We start from the raw sequence: 20642 nt of genomic DNA, 5'->3' as shown, positions 1-20642 counted from the left end.
TTTTGGATTACCCAAACTCTAACGTAATCTGATAACATTAGAAGAAGACAAAAATGTACGTTACCAATTGAACGACATCTATTGCCGAATAAATCAATGTTAAAGTTTACATAGCTGGCCATATATGAATGTTAAATTTTACTTTATGGGTTGGTTGTGTAGGCTTCTTCTAACCCATCGCTTTCTACTACATATAATAATATGATTAAATTATATCTTTACCTTAATATATATCATTTATAAATCCAAAAAGATGTAGCCACTACAGATTGCCCTTTTAAGTCTATCAAAAGTGTGTGAGTTTAAGCATGTGTCCATTAGGCCTATAGATTATTTATTTTATCAACATGAATTAGATTGAGCAATATAAACCCCACTTTTATTCCATAGGCTGGGATCTATGCAGCTGTTGCAAGAGGGTATTTTCACTGGCTGTCCACTGGTATCATAACAATGATTATTAGGCAGCTTTAACTTCTTGAATTCAACCATTATTGGGTTCAAATACACATTTAGATTTGTGAACGGCCGTCCACAACAACCACAATCCGTAAAGCGCTAATAGCTAAATGAGAGAGCAGCAGTGTGATTCACATCAATGCGCCATGTAGATATCAATAATAAGTGATATCCGTATCGCCGTAGACTACACCACTGCTGTCATACTTACCTCCAAACGTTTATTCAAATTGGATCATCTTTGGATGCCGACTGCAGTTTCACCATTGGAAGACATAGTTTGGACTGTATCCTACAAAAGCCTATTTCTGCTCTTTTCCCACGATCCATCAAACACATTTGGTGTGTCATCATAGCGGTCTCTGAGTTGTGGTCAGACACGCTCAGGTTGAACAAACTTAAATTTGTGCCTTTTTTCAATGTTAATTTAATGTCATTGAGAAAACAGAGAAGTGTCAAAGATTTATGTCCGCAAACATCCATTCTGAATTTAAAAGTAATGCCCGAAGTAACTAGTTTTTCAAAAGTATCTGTAATCTGATTACAATATTTTTGTTGGTAACGGATTACAGTAATCCGTTATATAGTTTGGATTACAGTAATCCATTACTCCACAACCCTGCTTCTGATTCAGATGTAAACATAATTGACCCAATATGGAACCCCATGCTGCCAGTTGCACTCATGCTATGGAGAATACCCTTCAAAGGATTCAATTGTGTGGCCATGGACAACATGACCTCCAGCTCTGTAGCCACAGGCCTGATGCATGGTTTTACCCAGAAGTGTATAGGGTGAGAGGGACACAGAGTAGCTCTGTAACCACAGGGCTTTGAACAGAGAACAACATGAATGGACTCTCAAGATTTTGCAGGTGGTAGAACTGTCCTCAAAATTGCTTGCTCTTCTATGATAATTTTAAACAGGATGATGGTTAGTTACTTTGGTATAATGTTGTCTCCGTCAATCATTAGGGTCATCCATGCATGTATTGTAGGCTTACTGTAACGATTGTCCTCCTCTTCTGACAAAGAGGAGTAGTAGGAAGGATCAGAGGACCAATGCACAGCGTGGAAAGTGTTCATCTTGCTTATTGGCCTGAACACTAAAATAACAACATTAATAAACGCCACAGTCCCGTGTGGTCCAAACACTGACACAGAAAATAATCACCCACAACTCAAACGTGAAACCAGGCTACCTAAGTATGGTTCTCAATCAGGGACAACGATTGACAGCTGCCTCTGATTGAGAACCATACCAGGCCAAAGACAGAAATCCCAAATGATAGAAAAAGGAACATAGACTGCCCACCCCAACTCACGCCCTGACCATACTAAAACAAAGACAAAACAAAGGAACTAAGGTCAGAACGTGACACTTACTTTTATTATATTATACCAACCGTCAACATTCCTGCTTGTTACATAGACCTGCAATTACATTGTTTACTGAAGCCATGAATGAAATGCACATAGAGTTCATAAAATGGTTCAAAGAGACTCTGGTTGTCAATAGTTCCCACAGCCAAAACTGGCTATCTCGTAAAAATTCATTTAAAAAAAGAGGTGATTTTTGGTCTTAATTTAAGTTTAGGGTTAGGCTTAAGGTTATCAGTGTGGTTAAGGTTAGAGTTAGGTTTAAAATCAGATTTTAAGAAGATAAATTGTGGAAATGGGTGGGGTTTATGTGGCTGTGTTAACTAGTGACGGCCCTCCTCAGTCACATGAGCTGGTCAACTCTTCCCCTTTCCTCACTCCCTTGACCTCTGACCTACAACCACTCCCACCCCATTTTAAATCACATTGTGCTGCAGCACCTGATGTCTGGATCCAAATTAACATATGTGCTTGTGCACAAAAACCTGCACACACACTCATGCGTGCGTTCACACTTACACGGATTTACACATCCATCACCAGCCTGTCAGCTTAGAAAGAAATTGAATTGTAATCTCCAGATGCCTTCTACAGATGTAGGATCTTAATTGGATACCTCTTTTGTTCCTGCATTGCAGGAAATGCAAACATGTAGTGTATTCAAGGTTTAAAATATCAGACTTGATTTGCCCTAATGAAAAATGTATCAACCCCTACAAAAATGTTCATTAATTATAATCCACAAAGTAATTCACATTTCCTGTTGCTGCAGGATTATTTTCCTTCTGTAGCAAACTGGCTCAAATTAAGATCCTACACCTGTATCTGCTCCTCCGTGTGGTTGAGAAGAACTAATGAAATTGAAACTTAATAACTGCATGACAACTTGAGCTCCAGTCTAAAAACTGAATTGATCTTGTAGAAGCATGATTAAGGAGGATGTCATTGACTGTACAACACTGTGTATCACATGTATAAAGAGTTTTATACTTCTATAAAATAGCTAACGAGTTGTTTTGATGAGTTATCAAGCAACCGTAAACAGGTCCCCCCGGGTCATGTCACCTTCCTAATTTCTACTGCATGCATTTCTTCCACTGTAGCTGATTAAAATGTCCTTAAAGATTTTTGGGGGGAAAGTCTTTAAGTGGATCCATCCCCAAAATCCTCCTGAAACAGAATGAAAACTCTTTTATATAACACATTTAGCCGATATCCAGACAGACAGACCATTTCAGGGAATTCTACTGTCTATCCTCTTGATTGTTATCCCTCCATTTAGCTCTTTCATTTTTGAACAAGGGATTCTCAATCGTATTATTCAGGGGGATTTTCTGCTTTGTCATTGTGTGCAGGATATCCTCTCTCCTGGGGACTAGTGACTTCCTATTTGTTTCCTGCCTTGTTTCCTCATCCCCATTTTCATCCCCTTTCATCTCATAAAGAGGAATTACCAACAATGCATCATTCTGATGCAGCTGCTATGCTTGTTTTCTGGAGAGTTCCTTATGTGTCTCGGTTGATGGATCTTTATGAAGAAGGTAAACTGAGGTCCACCACACTGGTTGTGATTTGTTCTTCACCTCCATACGTCCAGGCATTGTCACATGGGGGATATGAAGGGACAGTGGTACTGATCCCTGTGTGTCACACCCTGATCAATGCCCTCAGTTGCTCCTGTTGTTTGCTTTGGCACTAGATTCAAAGGTCCTGGATGGCTCAGATGGTAGAGCATGGAGCTTGCAAACGAGAATTGTGGGTTTGATTGATTCCACCCATAAGTAAAAGTATATGCACGCATGACTCTAAGTCGCTTTAGGTATTATCGTATTATTTTCATAATGAGCAATATTATTCAATATTAATAATGTTTCTCTATTGATGTTATTAACTGCCTGGATACTTCCTGGTTCAAGGATTGGTTGCCGTGGCACCATGGGACCTAGGTCTGAGCCCTTCCTGTGGTGCTGTGCCAGGTGATGATGATGCAGGTAGCTAGGCACCCGCTAGGCTGGCAGAGAGAAAGTGGCATCACTCTCGCTGTGTAATCCACTGGCCACTGTAAGCCTATGACCTTGGTAGCACTCTGGTGACTGGACAGTGGACACACAGTATAGATGAGATGTGTTATGTCCAATGTATTGCTTGAGTCTATAACCTTTAAAGAGCACTGACTTATGTCAATGGGGGAATGGTGTTCTTGAGGAAAAATAAGTAGGAAGAGTGCTTCAGGTAATTCCAAAACAACCACAGGTGCTCTTGGGGGGGAATTGAAAAGCTGAAGGAAGAATAATAACCACAAATTAGGTGCTAAATGACATATCAAAATCCAAACACTCTTGTGGGTTTGAAAGTTAATAAGCCTCTAATGTGTGGGCTAAGACATCATTAAAATACACCAAGTAGGCGCATCGGCTTACACTTATTTGTGTAGTTCAGTCCTGGAGCTGTTCTTGTCTATTAATGTTCTGTATTGTTTCATGTTTTGTGTGGATCCCAGGATGAGTGGCTGCTGCTTCAGCAACAGCTAATGGGGATCCTAATAAAATACTATGCTAAAAAATACTTCATCAGGGTGTATCACTCTGTCTCAGACACCCTGATGAAGCCATAAGCCGCTTCTTGACTTTCAAACCCCCGAGAGTGGCTGGATTTGGCCATTAGCACCTATTTGTGGTTATAATTTTTCCTTTAGCTTTTCGAGGGAATGGTATTGCCTAAAAAATAGCTAAATGGCACATCAGAAATAATGACATAACAAATAAGTTCCAATTTAGGGGCCAAATTGCACATTTGAGAAAATACACCACTTGCTGAACAATTGTATAAGGACTACCGTTAGGACCCTGAGGGGAAGCAGCATTCCCTCCCTCGTTGAATTGGATGACAAGACTGGGTGGCCTCTCGTGCTACAGTGTTAGTGTTGAACGGTTCGTCCGTCTGAGAAAGGATGTGAGAAGAGGAGGAGGCTTGCGGTTTCTGTAGCAAGCATGCGGCTTTGTTAGATTCGGTGGATGTTGTACACCGGCTTTACATGCAATGTATTTGTGCTACATGGAATTCGTTTTTCCCATTTGTGTTTTCTACCGGATACATTCTTATAGCTTGGAATCGAGTGTTTTCCTGTGCGGCTCCGTTCATTGGTAAACTAGCGGTTGCATCAGTTGACTGTCAATCAAGTCGAGGCTCTCTGCACCTGGTATTAATTTTAATTTGCCGGTGAATGTTTGTTGACATTGAGTTTTGGAGCAATCCTTTTCGTTTAGCTTTTGGTATTTCAATAACCGAGAGTTTATTGTGCAGCCTTATTGACAAGGTAAGATTGTAACCGTAACTCAGGCTACAGTACCCCTAGTTACATTAATAGCGGACTGTATCCCCGGAAAAGTACATATTGACAGCGCAAGGAGGAACTAGCCTACAAGTACACTGGCCTCTCGATTACTGTATCAGTGATTGCCAAAGCGTTGTTTGACAGCTGTCTTTGGGAACAAGTTGGGCACTAGGGCTTGCTTGGAGGAGCCATCTGCTATTGTTTTCTCCTGCGGATAGATCAAAACATTAACAGATCGAACATGTCGCTCAGCAGAAGTATTGAATGGGAACACTTTGAGGAACGGGACAAAACGCACCGTTCATCACGGGCTAACGGCTCGGGATCCCAGTCAGGCTCCAGAGGCAACGGTCTCGTGCCCAGCCCGGCGCACAGCGCGCACTGTAGCTTTTACCGAACGCGCACGCTCCAGTCTCTCACCTCCGAGAAGAAAGCCAAAAAAGTGCGGTTCTACCGAAATGGGGACAAATACTTCAAGGGTTTGGTGTATGCCGTGTCCAACGACCGTTTTAGGTCCTTAGACGCCCTGCTTATTGAGCTTACCCGGTCTCTCTCGGACAACGTCAACCTGCCTCAAGGTGTCCGGAGCATATACACGGTGGACGGCAGCAAGAAGATCAGCAGCCTAGACGAGTTAGTGGAGGGTAAGGACACGCAGTTACCACCGGCCCCCTCCCCACACACACAGCCCAGTCCTACAAATGACATAATAAATCATGTAGAGATCAATACTCGCGCATATTGATGAATGAGCTGAAAGATCCAAGGTATTCATTATTAGATTTCACCAGACAGACTCCTATTTCTCAGGTTTCATCATACAATCTTGTAAACCATTTCATGTCCTGGCTGTCATCAGAGTTCCACCAGCTGTTTTACATTGACTCCTTGTTCATACATATGCAGGTGTATTCTGCTATCAGCTTTCCCCTTGGGAAGAAGACTAGCTAATGCGGCATTATAGGTTTATTATACTACATTATAGCCTATTATACTACATACTAGCCTCCTGGGCAACTCTCCAAAACCTGTATGTATGTGTCTTTCGGAGGGCCTGGGTTAAAAGCGGAAGTCAAATTTCGGTTGGACCTTGTGTGCAATTGACCAATAAAGTGATTTTAATTATACTACATTATAGCCTCCTTAGTAGGATTCAGGCCTATAGACTATATGCCATGTAGAGATTGTCCTCTCTTAGGCATTTTACAGTAAAGTCATATGTAAATACAGTAAACAGGTTTACTACTGTAATGCAATTGTAACCCATGTAGTTAGTCATGGACATGCCTCTCAAACTCTAGGATAGATGATGTCGCGTGTGGCTCAGTTGGTAGAGCATGGAGCAAGCACCAGGGTTGTGCGTTCTGTAAGTCGCTCTGGATAAGAGTGTCTGCTAAATGACTAAAATGTCAATTACATGTGGTTGAGAATCTTGATCATTAGTCTCTCTTGAATCAGCAGGACTTCCTTTTTGGTTAAGCAGTTGTGACACACACATGACCCAGTAGTAGTGTGCAGCCATAATAGTGTGTGTGTGTGTGTGTGTGAGTGATCCACATAGATGACAGACCCGTTGTAGTAGTAGGCAGCACAGTTTTCATGAATGTCCATCGCTCCTCCATTGATCTTAGAGCAGTGTGTGTGCTCTGGCTAGTGTTCTGTGCTTCATTGGCTGTTAAAACAGTCCTTAGAGTGATTTTTCACCCTCTGGGCATAAAATATGACGTGTCCCCCTCTGCACCCCCTTCATACCTCTGCCAATGATCTGTTCACTTTGAACATAATGAGGAGAATGGAAAAGGTCAACATTGAGGTGTAGAGGAAGCTGTTATTATAACTGTACTTATAGTCCAAATAAGATATGTACAACTACCTCCAATGAACTGAACATGGTCAGGTCATACCATTATTATATTACAACATGACTTATTAGCTCAGTCATTTCACAGGAGTGCTTAATAAAGAATCATGTATATTGTCCCGACGAGACCCTACACAACTAAAGGCAAATTCATTCAGTAAGTTTGAAGTGTGTGAGTATTATTCCAGAAACGTATGCAAAGGTTGAGAAATTTCAACATGACCTTCTTTACTTTACAGTAGATCTCTCTCCCTACTCGGCAGATTTGCTATATATAGACCTATAGAGCAATGGGGGCTGGTTGGAGGAGCTATAGGAGGACAGGCTCATTTTAATGGCTGGACTGGAATCAAAGGAATGATGTCAAACATATGGAAACCACATATTTGACTCCGTGCCATTGATTCCATTCCAGCCATTAAAATGAACCTGTCCTCTTATAGCTCCTTCCACCAGCCTCCACTGCTACACAGTGGTTCTGTCTGTGTGTGAGCCACTCTCTCCTCTCTGTGTCGCAGGCTTCAGCAGTGACAGTGGCCGGTGTCTGGGTAATACCTTAATCTTCGTGTTGAGTTCTGCTGTCTGACCTGTGACCTCTCTACGATCCTGTCTTGGCGTGAAAGGTTACGGTTATCGCACCATGGTAGCTCTGTCATATTCAAATCAATCCACAGCAAAGAGAGATGAGTGTGGGACTTGTCTTTTCATTTGTATACTGCAGCTTATCTCCTGACTCCCGTTAGTCAGCACCTCCAGCTATAGGCTGTGATTTGTCTTTACCTCACTGCTGTCCTTTTCTCCTGACCCCTCTCTCCTCTCTCCTCCCAGTTTATTCTCAGCTGACATCCTTCCTTCCTCCTTCCAAATATAAGCCTCTGCACTCGTTCCTCCGCCCATGTCCCCAGAGAGGAGGGGGTGGTAGATTTAGGTCAGCGCCCAATCCCGTGGCTGGGGGACACATTGCATCACTTCTGGTTGGGCTGGCAGGAAGGAGAATGGGTGCTGCCGTGGGACAGTGAGTGTGGTAGAAGATGGACTGGCACCAACACATAGCCAGGCCTACTACTTCTGCCTCACCTCTGGATGTAATGCCTGTTTTCTGCCAAGTAACCGTTCAGAGTGGAAGCTGGAATCCTCCCGGCAGGCATCACACTTTCTCTGCTCTGATTTGAAAGGAAAGTGGGCCAACTCACTTTCTCTGGCTGTAAAAACGTGTTGTTGTTCTCATCTTGGGGGTATTTGGGTTTATACTGCAGTAGGTATTAGAGGTTGACCGATTAATTAGGGCCGATTTTAAGTTTTCATAACAATCTGTAATCTGCATTTTTGGACACCGATCATGGCCGATTACATTGTACTCCACGAGGAGACTGCGTGGCAGACTGACTACCTGTTATACGAGTGCAGCAAGGAGCCAAGGTGCTAGCTAGCATTAAACGTATCTTATAAAAAACAATCAATCATAATCACTAGTTAACTACACATGGTTGATGATATTACTAGTTTATCTAGCTTGTCCTGCGTTGCATATAATCGATGCAGTGCCTGTTAATTTATCATTGAATCACAACCTACTTTGCCAAACGGGTGATTTAACAAGCGCATTTCTTGAAAAAAGGACTGTCGTTGCACCAATGTGTACCTAACCATAAACATCAACGCCTTTCTTAAAATCAATACACAAGTATATATTTTTAAACCTGCATATTTAGTTAAAAATAATTAATGTTAGCAGGTAATTTTAAAGTATGGAAATTGTGTCACTTCTCTTGCGTTCATTGCACGCAGAGTCAGGGTATATGCAACAATTTGGGCCGCCTGGCTCGTTGCGAACTAATTTGACAGAATTTTACTTAATTATGACAACATTGAAGGTTGTGCAATGTAACATCAATATTTAGACTTATGGATGCCACCCGTTAGATAAAATAAGGAACGGTTCCGTATTTCACTGAAAGAATATACATTTTGTTTTCGAAATGATAGTTTCTGGATTTTACCACATTAATGAACTAAGGCTCGTATTTCTGTGTGTTATTATAATTATGTCTATGATTTGATAGAGCAGTGTGACTGAGCAGTGGTAGGCAGCAGCAGGCTCGTAAGCATTCATTCAAACAGCACTTTACTACGTTTGCCAGCAGCTCTTCGCAATGCTTCAAGCATTAAGCTGTTTATGACTTCAAGCCTATCAACTCCCGAGATTAGGCTGGCAATACTAAAGTGCCTATTAGAACATTCAATAGTCAAAGGTATATGAAATACAAATGGTATAGAGAGAAATGGTCCTATAATAACTACAACCTCAAACTTCTTACCTGGGAATATTGAAGACTGTTAAAAGGAACCACCAGCTTTCATATGTTCTCATGTTCTGAGCAAGGAACTTAAACGTTAGCTTTTTTTCATGGCACATATTGCACTTTTACTTTCTTCTCCAACACTTTGTTTTTGCATTATGTAAACCAAATTGAACATGTTTCATTATTTATTTGAGGCTAAATTGATTTTATTGATGTATTATATTAAGTTAAAATAAGTGTTCATTATTCAATATTATTGTAATTGTCATTATTACATATATATATAAAAATTGGCCAGTGAATTGGTATCGGTGTTGAAAAATCATAATCGGTCGACCTCTAGTAGGTATAGTGGCCAGTGAGGTCATACTCTAGGTACTGTGGCTAATGAAGAGTTCCGTGTAGGTTTTACCTTATTATAGGAGTAGAGTTTGAGCTCTTAAGCCAATCCTATTGGACATTTGATATGGTGCCAGGTTTATATTGGAACCCCTCTAACCATTCCATTCTTTCTACTGTAAAACAATGACTGGACTCCAAAGTCGTTCTATAAACAGTACACAGTTTGGGTTCCACTCAAGAAGTCCCCTCTTTACTGTGGAGACTCTTGGCCGGGATGATAAGTCCTAATTATCGTAGCCTCCTCAGTAACTTGTTTTGTTAGTGGGTTGCGGCTGTCCCCTTGTCCTCTTGCTGTGATGTGGAGAAATGGGGCACGGCTGTTGTCAGGGGTCAGGTCACAGAGACAGGAGGAATGCAGTCAATCCGTCAGAGGACCGTCTTGGACTGGCTGTGAACGAGGCTTTTTGACTGGAGATGCTGGAGACTGAACACCAGAGTCTTGTCTTTGTGTACTCAGCCATCAAATGGATTTTGTGTGTGTGTGCATGTGCGTGCTCCCAGCCCCATTGATTGAGGACTACTCGCCCAGCCTGGCCTGTTGTGTGAACCTCCTCAAACCTCAAGAACCTCATCGCCCAGCCTGGCCTGTTGTGTGAACCTTCATATGTGATCCCTGGACGATGGTTGGATGGATGGGATTACCCTGTGACATCCACCACACTGTCTCTGCTGTAGTGTGCTTATTGAAATGACAGTGAGGCATTGGATTGGATCCAAACCAAGCCAAACCATGATCGTGGTCTTATGCTACACCGATTGTGTGCCATTTGAGGAGGACTTTCAATCAAATCGAATGTAATTATAAAGCCCTTTTTACATCAGCCGATGTCACAAACCCAGCCTAACACCCCAAACAGCAAGCAATGCAGATGTAGAAGCACGGTGGCTAGGAAAAACTCCCTAGAAAGGCAGGAACCTAGGAAGAAACATAGAGAGGAACCAGGCTCTGAGGGGTGGCCAGTCCTCTTCTGGCTGTGCCGGGTGGAGATTATAACGGTACATGGCCAAGATGTTCAAACGTTGGCCAGCAGGGTCAAATAATAATATTCACAGTGGTTGTAGAGGGTGCAACAGGTCAGCACCTCAGGAGTAAATGTCAGTTGACTTTTCACAGCCGATCATTCAGAGTGAGAGACAGAATTTAAATTCACACAGGACACTGGATAAGACAGGAGAAATACTCCAGATATAACAGACTGACCCTAGCCCCCCCCCCCCCCCCTGACCCTAGCCCCCCCCCCCCCAAACTATTGCAGCATAAATACTGGAGGCTGAGACAGGAGGGTTCGAGAGACACTGTGGCCCTGTCTGACGATACTCCACCGACAGGGCCAACCAGGCAGGATATAACCCCACCCACATAACCCCAGCACAGCCCCCACACCACTAGAGGGATATCTTCAACCCACTGGTAAATTATGAATCACCTGACCCCGCGCTGGTCCTTTGATAAGATCCATTGTATGTAATAAGCTGATTGATTCAACATCAGACTTCACTCATGGGAAAACATTGCTTGTTTAGATGACACCATAGTGTTAGGGACTACGTCGGACGAACACATTCTCAATCCATGACCTCTCACTTACCCCACTGAGTTATGGCGTCTGTGTGTATTTGCTCAGTGATGGCTCAGCGCACACACTGATGTATCTGCCCCGTTTCCTCCATAGTGACCAGCTGATGTTTGGTTAGGGAGCTCAAATCAAATGTTATTTGTCACATACACATGGTTAGCAGATGTTAATGCGAGTGTAGCAAAATGCTTGTGCTTCTAGTTCCGACAATGCAGTAATAACCGCGAACTCAGGCCCTGTGTGTAGTTAACCGACCCTCTCCACCCAGTCATCACCATTTTACCTGTTGTTGTTTTAGCTGATTAGCTGTTGTCTCACCCGTTGTTGTCTTAGCTAGCTCTCCAAATCAACACCTGTGATTACTTTATGCCTCGCTGTATGTCTCTCATGTCAATATGCCTTGTATACTGTTGTTTAGGTTAGTTATCATTGTTTTAGTTTACAATGGAGGCCCTAGGTTCCACTCATTATACCTCTGATACCTCCTTTGTCCCACCTCCCACACATGCGGTGACTTCACCCATTATAACTAGCTTATCCAGAGATACCTCTCTTATCATCACTCAGTGCCTGGGCTTACCTCCCCACAACCCACCATACCCCTGTCTGCACATTATGCCCTGAATCTATTCTACCACGCCCAGAAATCTGCTCCTTTTATTATTTGTCCCCAACGCTCTAGGCGACCAGTTTTGATAGCCTTTAGCCGTACCCTCATCCTTCTCCTTCTCTGTTCCTGCGTGTCCCCAGGCACCCTCATTTGTTGACTTCTGTGACCAAAAAAGCCTTGGTTTCATGCATGTCAACATCAGAAGCCTCCTCCCTAAGTTTGTTTACTGCTTTAGCACACTCCACCAACCCTGATGTCCTTGCCGTGTCTGAATCCTGGCTTAGGAAGGCCACCAACAATTCTGAGATTTCCATACCCAACTACAACATTTTTCCATCAAGATAGAACTGCCAAAGGGGGAGGAGTTGCAATCTACTGCAGAGATAGCTTGCAAAGTTCTGTCATACTTTCCAGGTCTATACCCAAACAGTTTGAACTTCTAATTTAAAAAATGTACCTCTCCAGAAATAAGTCTCTCACTGTTGCCGCCTGCTGTCGACCCTCCTCTGCTCCCAGCTGTGCCCTGGACACCATTTGTGAATTGATCGCCCCCCATCTAGCTTCAGAGTTCGTTCTGTTAGGTGACGTAAACTGGGATATGCTTAACACCCAGGCATTCCTACAATCTAAGCTAGATGCCCTCTCACACAAATCATCAAGGAACCCACCAGGTACAACCCTAAATAAACATGGGCACCCTCATAGACATTATCCTGACCAACTTGCCCTCCAAATACACCTCTGCTGTTTTCAATCAGGATCTCAGCGATCACTGCCTCATTGCCTGTATCCGCTATGGGTCTGCGGTCAAATGACCACCCCTCATCACTGTCAAACGCTCCCTAAAACACTTCTGCGAGCAGGCCTTTCTAATCGACCTGGCCTGGGTATCCTGGAAGGATATTGACCTCATCCCGTCAGTCGAGGATGCCTGGTCATTCTTTAAAAGTAATTTCCTCACCATCTTAGATAAACATGCCCCGTTCAAAAAATGCAAAACTAAGAACAGATATATTGGTTCACTCCAGACCTGAATGCCATTGACCAGCGCAAAAACATCCTGTGGTGGACTGCAATAGCATCGAATAGTCGCGATATGCAACTGTTAGTCGCAACTATGCAACTGTTCAGGGAAGTCAGGAACCAATACACGCAGTCAGTCAGGAAAGCAAAGGATAGCTTTTTCAAGCAGAAATTTGCATCCTGTAGCTCTAACTCCAAAAAGTTTTGGGACACTGTAAATTCCATGGAGAACAAGAGCACCTCCTCCAAGCTGCCCACTGCACTGAGGCTAGGTAACATGGTCACCACTGATAAATCCATGATAATCGAACATTTTAATAAGCATTTCTCAACGGCTGGCCATGCCTTCCTCCTGGCTACTCCAACCCTGGCCAACAGCTCCACCCCCCCCCCCCCCCCCAGCTTCTCCTTCACCCAAATCCAGACAGCAGATGTTCTGAAAGAGCTGCAAAACCTGGACCCGTACAAATCAGCTGGGCTAGACAATCTGGACCCTCTCTTTCTAACACTATCCGCCGCCATTGTTGCAACCACTATTACCAGCCTGTTCAACCTATCGTATCGTCCGAGATCCCTAAAGATTGGAAAGCTGCCGCGGTCATCAAAGGGGGTGACACCCTAGACCCAAACTTTTAGACCATTATCCATCCTGCCCTGCCTATCTAAAGTCTTCGAAAGCCAAGTTAATTAGCAGATCACTGACCATTTAGAATCCCACCGTACCTTCTCCGCTGTGCGATCTGGCTTCCGAGCCGGTCACGGGTGCACCTCAGCCACGCTCAAGGTCCTAAACGACATCATAACTGCCATCGATAAAAGACATTACTGTACAGCCGTATTCATCGACCTGGCCAAGGCTTTCGACTCTGTCAATCACCGTATTCTTATCGGAAGACTCAATAACCTTGGTTTTTCTAATGACTGCCTCGCCTGGTTCACCAACAACTTTGCAGACAGAGTTCAGTGTGTCAAATCGGAGGGCATGTTGTCCGGACCTCTGGCAGTCTCTATGGGGGTACCACAGGGTTCAATTCTCGGGCCGACACTTCTCTGTATATATCAATGATGTCGCTCCTGCTGCGGGCGATTCCCTGATCCACCTCTATGCAGACGACACCATTCTGTATACTTCTGGCCCTTCCTTGGACACTATGCTAACTAACCTCCAAACGAGCTTCAATGCCATACAGCACTCCTTCCGTGGCCTCCAACTGCTCTTAAACGCTAGTAAAACCAAATGCATGCTTTTCAACCGTTCGCTGCTCGCACCCGCCCAACCGACTAGCATCACCACCCTGGACGGTTCCGACCTAGAATATGTGGACAACTATAAATACCTAGGTGTCTGGAGAGACTGTAAACTCTCCTTCCAGACTCATATTAAACATCTCCAATTCAAAATCAAATCTAGAATCGGCTTTCTATTTCACGATAAAGCCTCATTCACTCACACTGTCAAACTTACCCTAGTAAAACTGACTATCCCACCAATCCTCGACTTCGGCGATGTCATCTACAAAATAGCTTCCAACACTCAGACTGCATCCAGTTTGCTATCACAGTGCCATCCGTTTTGTTACCAAATCACCTTATACCATCCACCACTGCGACCTGTATGCTCTAATCGGCTGGCCCTCGCTACATATTCGTCGCCAGACCCACTGGCTCCAGGTCATCTCTAAGTCTATGCTAGGTAAGGCTCCACCTTATCTCAGTTCACTGGTAATGATAACACCCACCCGTAGCACACGTTCCAGCAGGTATATCTCACTGATCATCCCCAAAGCCAACACCTCATTTGGCTGCCTTTCCTTCCAGTTCTCTGCTGCCAGTGACTGGAACGAATTGCAAAAATCGCTGAAGTTGGAGACTTTTATTTCCCTCACGAACTTTAAAAATCAGCTAACTGAATGCTGCAGCTGTACATAGTCCATCTGTAAATAGACCACCCAATCTACCTACCTCATCCCCATACTGTATTTATTTATTTACTCTTCTTCTCTTTTGCACACCAGTATCTCTACTTGCACATCATCATCTGCTCATTTATCACTCCAGTGTTAATCTGCTAAATTGTAATTATTCGCTCCTATGGCCTATTTATTGCCTACCTCCTCATGCCTTTTGCACACACTGTACATAGACCTTGTTTATTGTTTACTCCATGTGTAACTCTGTGTTGTTGTCTGTGTCACACTGCTTTGCTTTATCTTGGCCAGGTCTCAGTTGCAAATGAGAACTTGTTCTCAACTAGCCTACCTGGTTAAATAAAGGTGACATAAAAAAACAAAGTCATGTTGTCATCGATCGGTGCCTTGAGCTTAAACTGGTAAAAGGCCAGATACGCAAGTATAGCGCTATGTCGTGACAGAGCAAGGACATCAAAGGCAGCAATATGGGTTCACTTAGTTGCATGCGTAGCTCAGTATTACATGCTGCTACAGTGTGCCATTCTGTGGTTTCATTAGTGTTGTGACAAACAGTAAAATCAATGATGAAAGATTAGAGGTTAGCCATGCCCAGAATGTGAAAATAAAAATCCTGCATGTGTTGTCCTCCCACAAACCGCCTTCAAACACAATCACCCACCCTCACATCCTCCTCTTTCCCTTATTGTGGTTCCATTTATCAGCCTTTTGAGTCGTCAAATTAATCTGGCCTTGGTTTGAGGGGAAACACTCACACAAACACATTTGCTAGCTGTTACAATGGAATGTGGGCAAGGAAAAGGAAAAGACTTAGCTTTGGAGAGTATCCAATGCGGCAGGCCGAGAGAGCTCACAGAGAGGGCTGAGTTACACTGACTGGCCTCCGTCTCAATGTGGTTTTTGTTTCCACTGGGGAACCTTAACTCCTTGTCATCCACAGTCAAGCCGACTAGTTACTTTCCACGTCATGTGGCTAATTACCACTCCTTTAGTCATTTAGAATGAATGGTTATTCATTGACAATTGTAAAGTATCATTCAGAGCTGGAAAAGACGACTGAGTTGATTACTGTAGCTTCAATAACTAAATTGCCCTACATTTGATAAGCAGTTGATGGATTTGATATCAGTTTTTATAAACTGTTGATTCAACGATTTTGATGAAAAAAAAAAATATATATATATATATATATATATATATATATATATATATATATATATATATATATATATATATATTTTTATTTATTTATTTATTTTAAAGAAGCTTAAATTCTAACTAGTTCTCCCCTCTTCCTCCCTTTAGGTGAGAGCTACGTGTGTGCCTCCAACGAGCCCTACCGCCGAGTGGACTATACCAAGAATGTTAACCCTAACTGGTCAGTGGGCATCAAGGCCGGCCAGTCCCGCTCCCTGTCCTCCCTCAGCACCCTGGTAAAGGGCGAGCTGCAGCGTAGCGAGGCCAGCCTGGGCACCAGAGACTTCATCAAGCCCAAGCTGGTGACGGTCATCCGCAGCGGGGTCAAGCCCAGGAAGGCTGTGAGGATCCTGCTGAATAAGAAGACGGCCCACTCCTTCGAACAGGTGCTGACCGACATCACAGATGCCATCAAGCTGGACTCCGGGGCGGTCAAACGGCTCTACACACTGGAGGGAAAACAGGTAAGATGGTAGTAATTCTGTAGATGCAACAACATGGTTACATCCTATAGCACAGAGTCTCAACTCCAATCCTGAGGTATATGATATGGTTATTTAGCCATTTCTTTCCTTCTCCTAAATGGCTTACAGACAGTTGTGTTCAACATATGTGGCCCATACAGGCATCAAACCCTCAACCTTGCTGTTGCAAGTAATGAATAACGGTACTTCAGAGACTCTATATTAGAGTATGTTGGGTTAAACCCAACGCTGCACTGGAGATGGGAATCAGTACCCGATGGGATATCCATATTGAGTTCTCTGGTCAAAGGTGTTATCTATAGCATAGATGCTTCATGATTTGAGTTTCAGCTGTATCAGCACTCAACCGTTATACTATCGCTAATCAACACAAACCCCATGGTGCACTACAAGTATCTCCATGAGAGTCGACCTAATCAACAAACGTCATGCTTTGTTTGGAATACAGTGTTTGGTTTTGGCCAGGCATAATGGGACCCATCTCATCCAAAATGTTGACTCAGGTTTGCCAATAAACACCTGGATGATCATCAAGACTCTTGGAAGAATGTTCTATGGACAGATGAGTCAAAAGTATAACTTGGGTCCCATTATGCTTGGTGAAAACCAAACACTACATTGCACAGTAAGAACCTCATACCAATGGTCAAGCATGGTGGTGGTAGTGTGATAGTTTGGGGATGCTTTGCTGCCTCAGGACCTGGACGACTTGCCTTAATAGAAGGAACCATGAATTCTGCTCTGTAGCAGAGAATTCTACAGGAGAATGTCAGGCCATCCGTCTGTGTGCTGAAGCACAGATGGGTCATGCAGCAAGACAATGATCCAAAACGCACAATTAAGTCTACATGAAAATGGCAAAAAAGCAACAAAGGACGTTTTGGAATGGCCAGACCTAATCCCAATTGAGATGTTGTGGCAGGACTTGAAACGAGCAGCCCAGGATTATGCAGTGTGTTAGTTATCAAGAACTTTTGCTTTGCATTTCCCCCCAGCTTAGTTTAGATTGGTGTTAAAGCAGTTCTGCATGGAAGAGTGGGCCAAAATTCCTCCACGTGACATGAGACTGATCAACAACTATAGGAAGCATTCGGTTGGAGTCATTGCAGCTAAAGGTGGCACAACCGGTTATTAGGGGGAAATTACTTTTTCACACAGGGGCATTGGGTGTTGCATAACTTTGTTTATGAAATAAATGAAATAAGTATGTCATTGTTGTATTATTTGATCACTCAGGTTCCCTTTATCTATTTTTAGGTTTTGGTTGAAGATCTGATAAAATTCAGTATCAACAATATGCAAAAGTAGAGGAAAGGAGGCAAATACTTTTTCACAGCACTGTATGGTCCTATTTAGTATTTCCATCTAGACATCTACAGTGTGTCCCAAATGGCACCCTATTCCATATTTAGCACCCTACTTTTTATCAGAGCCTTGGTCAAAAGTAGTGCACGACATAGGGAATAGGGTGCCATTTGAGACGCAAACCTAATGTGCTAGTGATGAACACATGATGCATTTAATTTCCCATCATGGGCTTTAGTTTTAGATTGATATAAATGCTGCTAGCCTCATCTGAGGAAGAAGATTCCATCATAATGGATTAAGGGGGAGTGGATTTAGAACATTTCCTAGAAGTCAGGTTCCACAGTTGTTAAAGATAAGTGGATTTTCTGATAAATCTGGATTGAAATGCAGTCTGTTTGTTTTTTTTTTACAGAGCTTTAACGGTTGGACCTCTTATTTCACAAGCAATGGTTATGACACTGTGCTGAAAGGTGTTAGGCCAGTGGTTCTTTGATAACGGCAGGATCATGATCTCTGTCAATGGAGTCAGTTTTTGTAAAGGATCATTCGCTTAGAAGTATAGAAGACATTGAGACATCTAACGCTGCAGAGAAGGTTTCAGTGTTAGACAAAGCTAAAGAAAAGAGAAGCAGTATCCACCAAAATCCCATTCCTTCTATCTGAACTCTGAATATTGTCCTGGCAGAGAACACAGTTGACCCTTCTTTCCTGACAGATTCCCGGAGCCGGTGGGAATCTTCACGCACGGGCCAGAGAAGTGACTCATGAAAATAATGATCCTTATCCTCTCTGACAGTCAGGCCAGCCCAACATACTGAAGGCTCTACTCAGAGGAGGCTCTATATCAGGAGGAGAGGCAGGGTCTGGATGATTTCTCTCTCTCTGACAGAGAAGACAGTTTATGCAGTACAGTACAGTATGACTGAAAAGATCAGCCATCACCTCTGAATCGATGGTCTCGCTTACTCCCTGTGGTACTCCACATCGCTGCTCTTTCAGAAATTGCCAAGCATAGGCTACAGCATGATGGATCCTTGGGAATGCCCCATTAGATATCCACCCCGTTACTAATTCAGTCCCATGTCTGTGACAGAAAGACTACTGACTCTCTGTCTGTCTTTATCCCTTCATGGATCTCTTAAACAGATTTGACTGTGCTGTGGGCTGAGACTTCATCATAAATGATGATGCAAAACAGCTGCAAGTTGACTGGGACGTTTTCTCCATTCATCCGTCAACATTCAGTGTTGTCGGCACTAGACAGAGAGAGAGGAGGAATCCTGTTTCTTGTAGAGATGAAGCAGAGAGACGTGGTGTGAGAGAAAGAGGGAGTGCCTTCCCTACTCTGTCCTTGGGGACCGCTTCAGGCAGGCGACTCGCAAGGGCTGTTTGGAATGCAATGTGGCGGGCGGTTTGACTGCGACGCGCACTGATGATGTCACAGGGGATTTGCCTGAGGAAGCCGGTGGTAAATCCAAACGAGCGCTGCAGGGCTGTCTGGAATGCAGGCTGACTCTCTCTGTGATTTCACAGGGAAACCTCCTTTCCAATCTCCGTTTTTTTTTTGTTGTATATTCTAACGCTATGCAAAACAGATGTCCATGAGCTGCCAGGCATATGCAAATGTCACGATTATGCTAATTGATGAATGAAACTGGTTGGCTCAATGCAGTTGTTCTCGCTCACAGAGAATGTTAAGTGTGTTTTTGTCTGTAGCTTTCAGTTAGATTACAGTCAGTTATATAGCATTTAGTTATTATGCTGCTTGCAAGTTGTTATGGCAGTGCTCAATTTGAAACTATGGGTTACTGCATATACTTATAGACAGACGGGTTAGCTCACAACGTCACAAACAATGCACACACTTCAATGGGGCAGAAGTCTGTGTGTTGTGATTCTGGATGTCCAGATAGCTAGCAACAGTAACAAGAAGCTGCCATGTGGGGAATCGTAAGCTAGTTTTATCTTGTTACCATGTCTTGTTTTGACTGAAGTCACGTCTATGCTAATATTACTAAAATTCACTAGCAAGCTAACCAACACAACTGTAACAATATATTTGAGAGACCACGCCTGCTCATTGTGCAAATGTATTTATGTTTTCAGTAAACATTGGACACAAAATATAGTTTACATGTTGTCAACAATCTAAGCCAACCCCCATAGTTGCATACACGTCGGTTTTGTTGCTTAACAACCAACCCGTCTATAACCATGACAACAATAGAAGAGTTGGCTACTGCACATACAGTATGGAACCAAGGCTAGCTCAAAGGACAGTACACAACCCTAACAGCAGCCCAGGCCTGTGGAGCTCTGAGGGATGGCCCATGTGCTTAAACACCATTTTAAAAATACCTGGCAGCCAATGGCACTACAGCCATCTCACCAATGTGTATAGCATAATGAATGGAGCCTACAGTAACTCCTACCATCGTTGAGGGATAGGATGCAGACTCCTCATTTAGAGTTTAGCAATATTTCAATATTTCAGACGTAAGATGCTGTAATTTCTTGTTGTTCATTATAAATTGATAAGGCCCATATGGTTCTACTCTCTGAGCTGTTTTGATGAGTTGGTAACGCATAGCGTATGGGTTGTTAATGATAAGGTCATTCTCCGTTACTCAGACCATCTACTGTATATTCAACTCCTGAGATGGATCGCTCTTCTTCCTGTCACATGCTTTCGTAATGATCCACTCCATTGGTTGATTTATATCACCATATAAACAGCCCTTTCAGTCCTGATAGAGGGCTGGTTGGGGATCCTCTG

The 20642-nt window shown here is 43.3% G+C and overlaps 1 protein-coding gene across 3 annotated transcripts in view; it reads left to right on the top strand.

The window, feature by feature from the left end:
- Positions 1-4807: 4807 nt before the first annotated feature.
- LOC139419014 (doublecortin-like kinase 2a) overlaps positions 4808-20642 on the top strand; it is a 68943-nt gene continuing 53108 nt past the window's right edge. For all 3 annotated transcript variants that reach the window (XM_071168835.1, XM_071168834.1, XM_071168836.1), the window contains exons 1-2: positions 4808-5816; positions 16182-16537. In XM_071168835.1, the coding sequence (XP_071024936.1) occupies positions 5414-5816; positions 16182-16537 (759 nt within the window). In that variant the 5' untranslated portion in view covers positions 4808-5413. The remainder of the gene's footprint in view (positions 5817-16181; positions 16538-20642) is intronic.

The sequence above is a fragment of the Oncorhynchus clarkii genome, chromosome 10 (assembly GCF_045791955.1).
Source record: "Oncorhynchus clarkii lewisi isolate Uvic-CL-2024 chromosome 10, UVic_Ocla_1.0, whole genome shotgun sequence".
In the NCBI taxonomy this organism is placed as follows: domain Eukaryota; kingdom Metazoa; phylum Chordata; class Actinopteri; order Salmoniformes; family Salmonidae; genus Oncorhynchus; species Oncorhynchus clarkii.
Note: the sequence above shows the minus strand (reverse complement) of the source record. Positions and strands in the feature narration are given on the sequence as shown.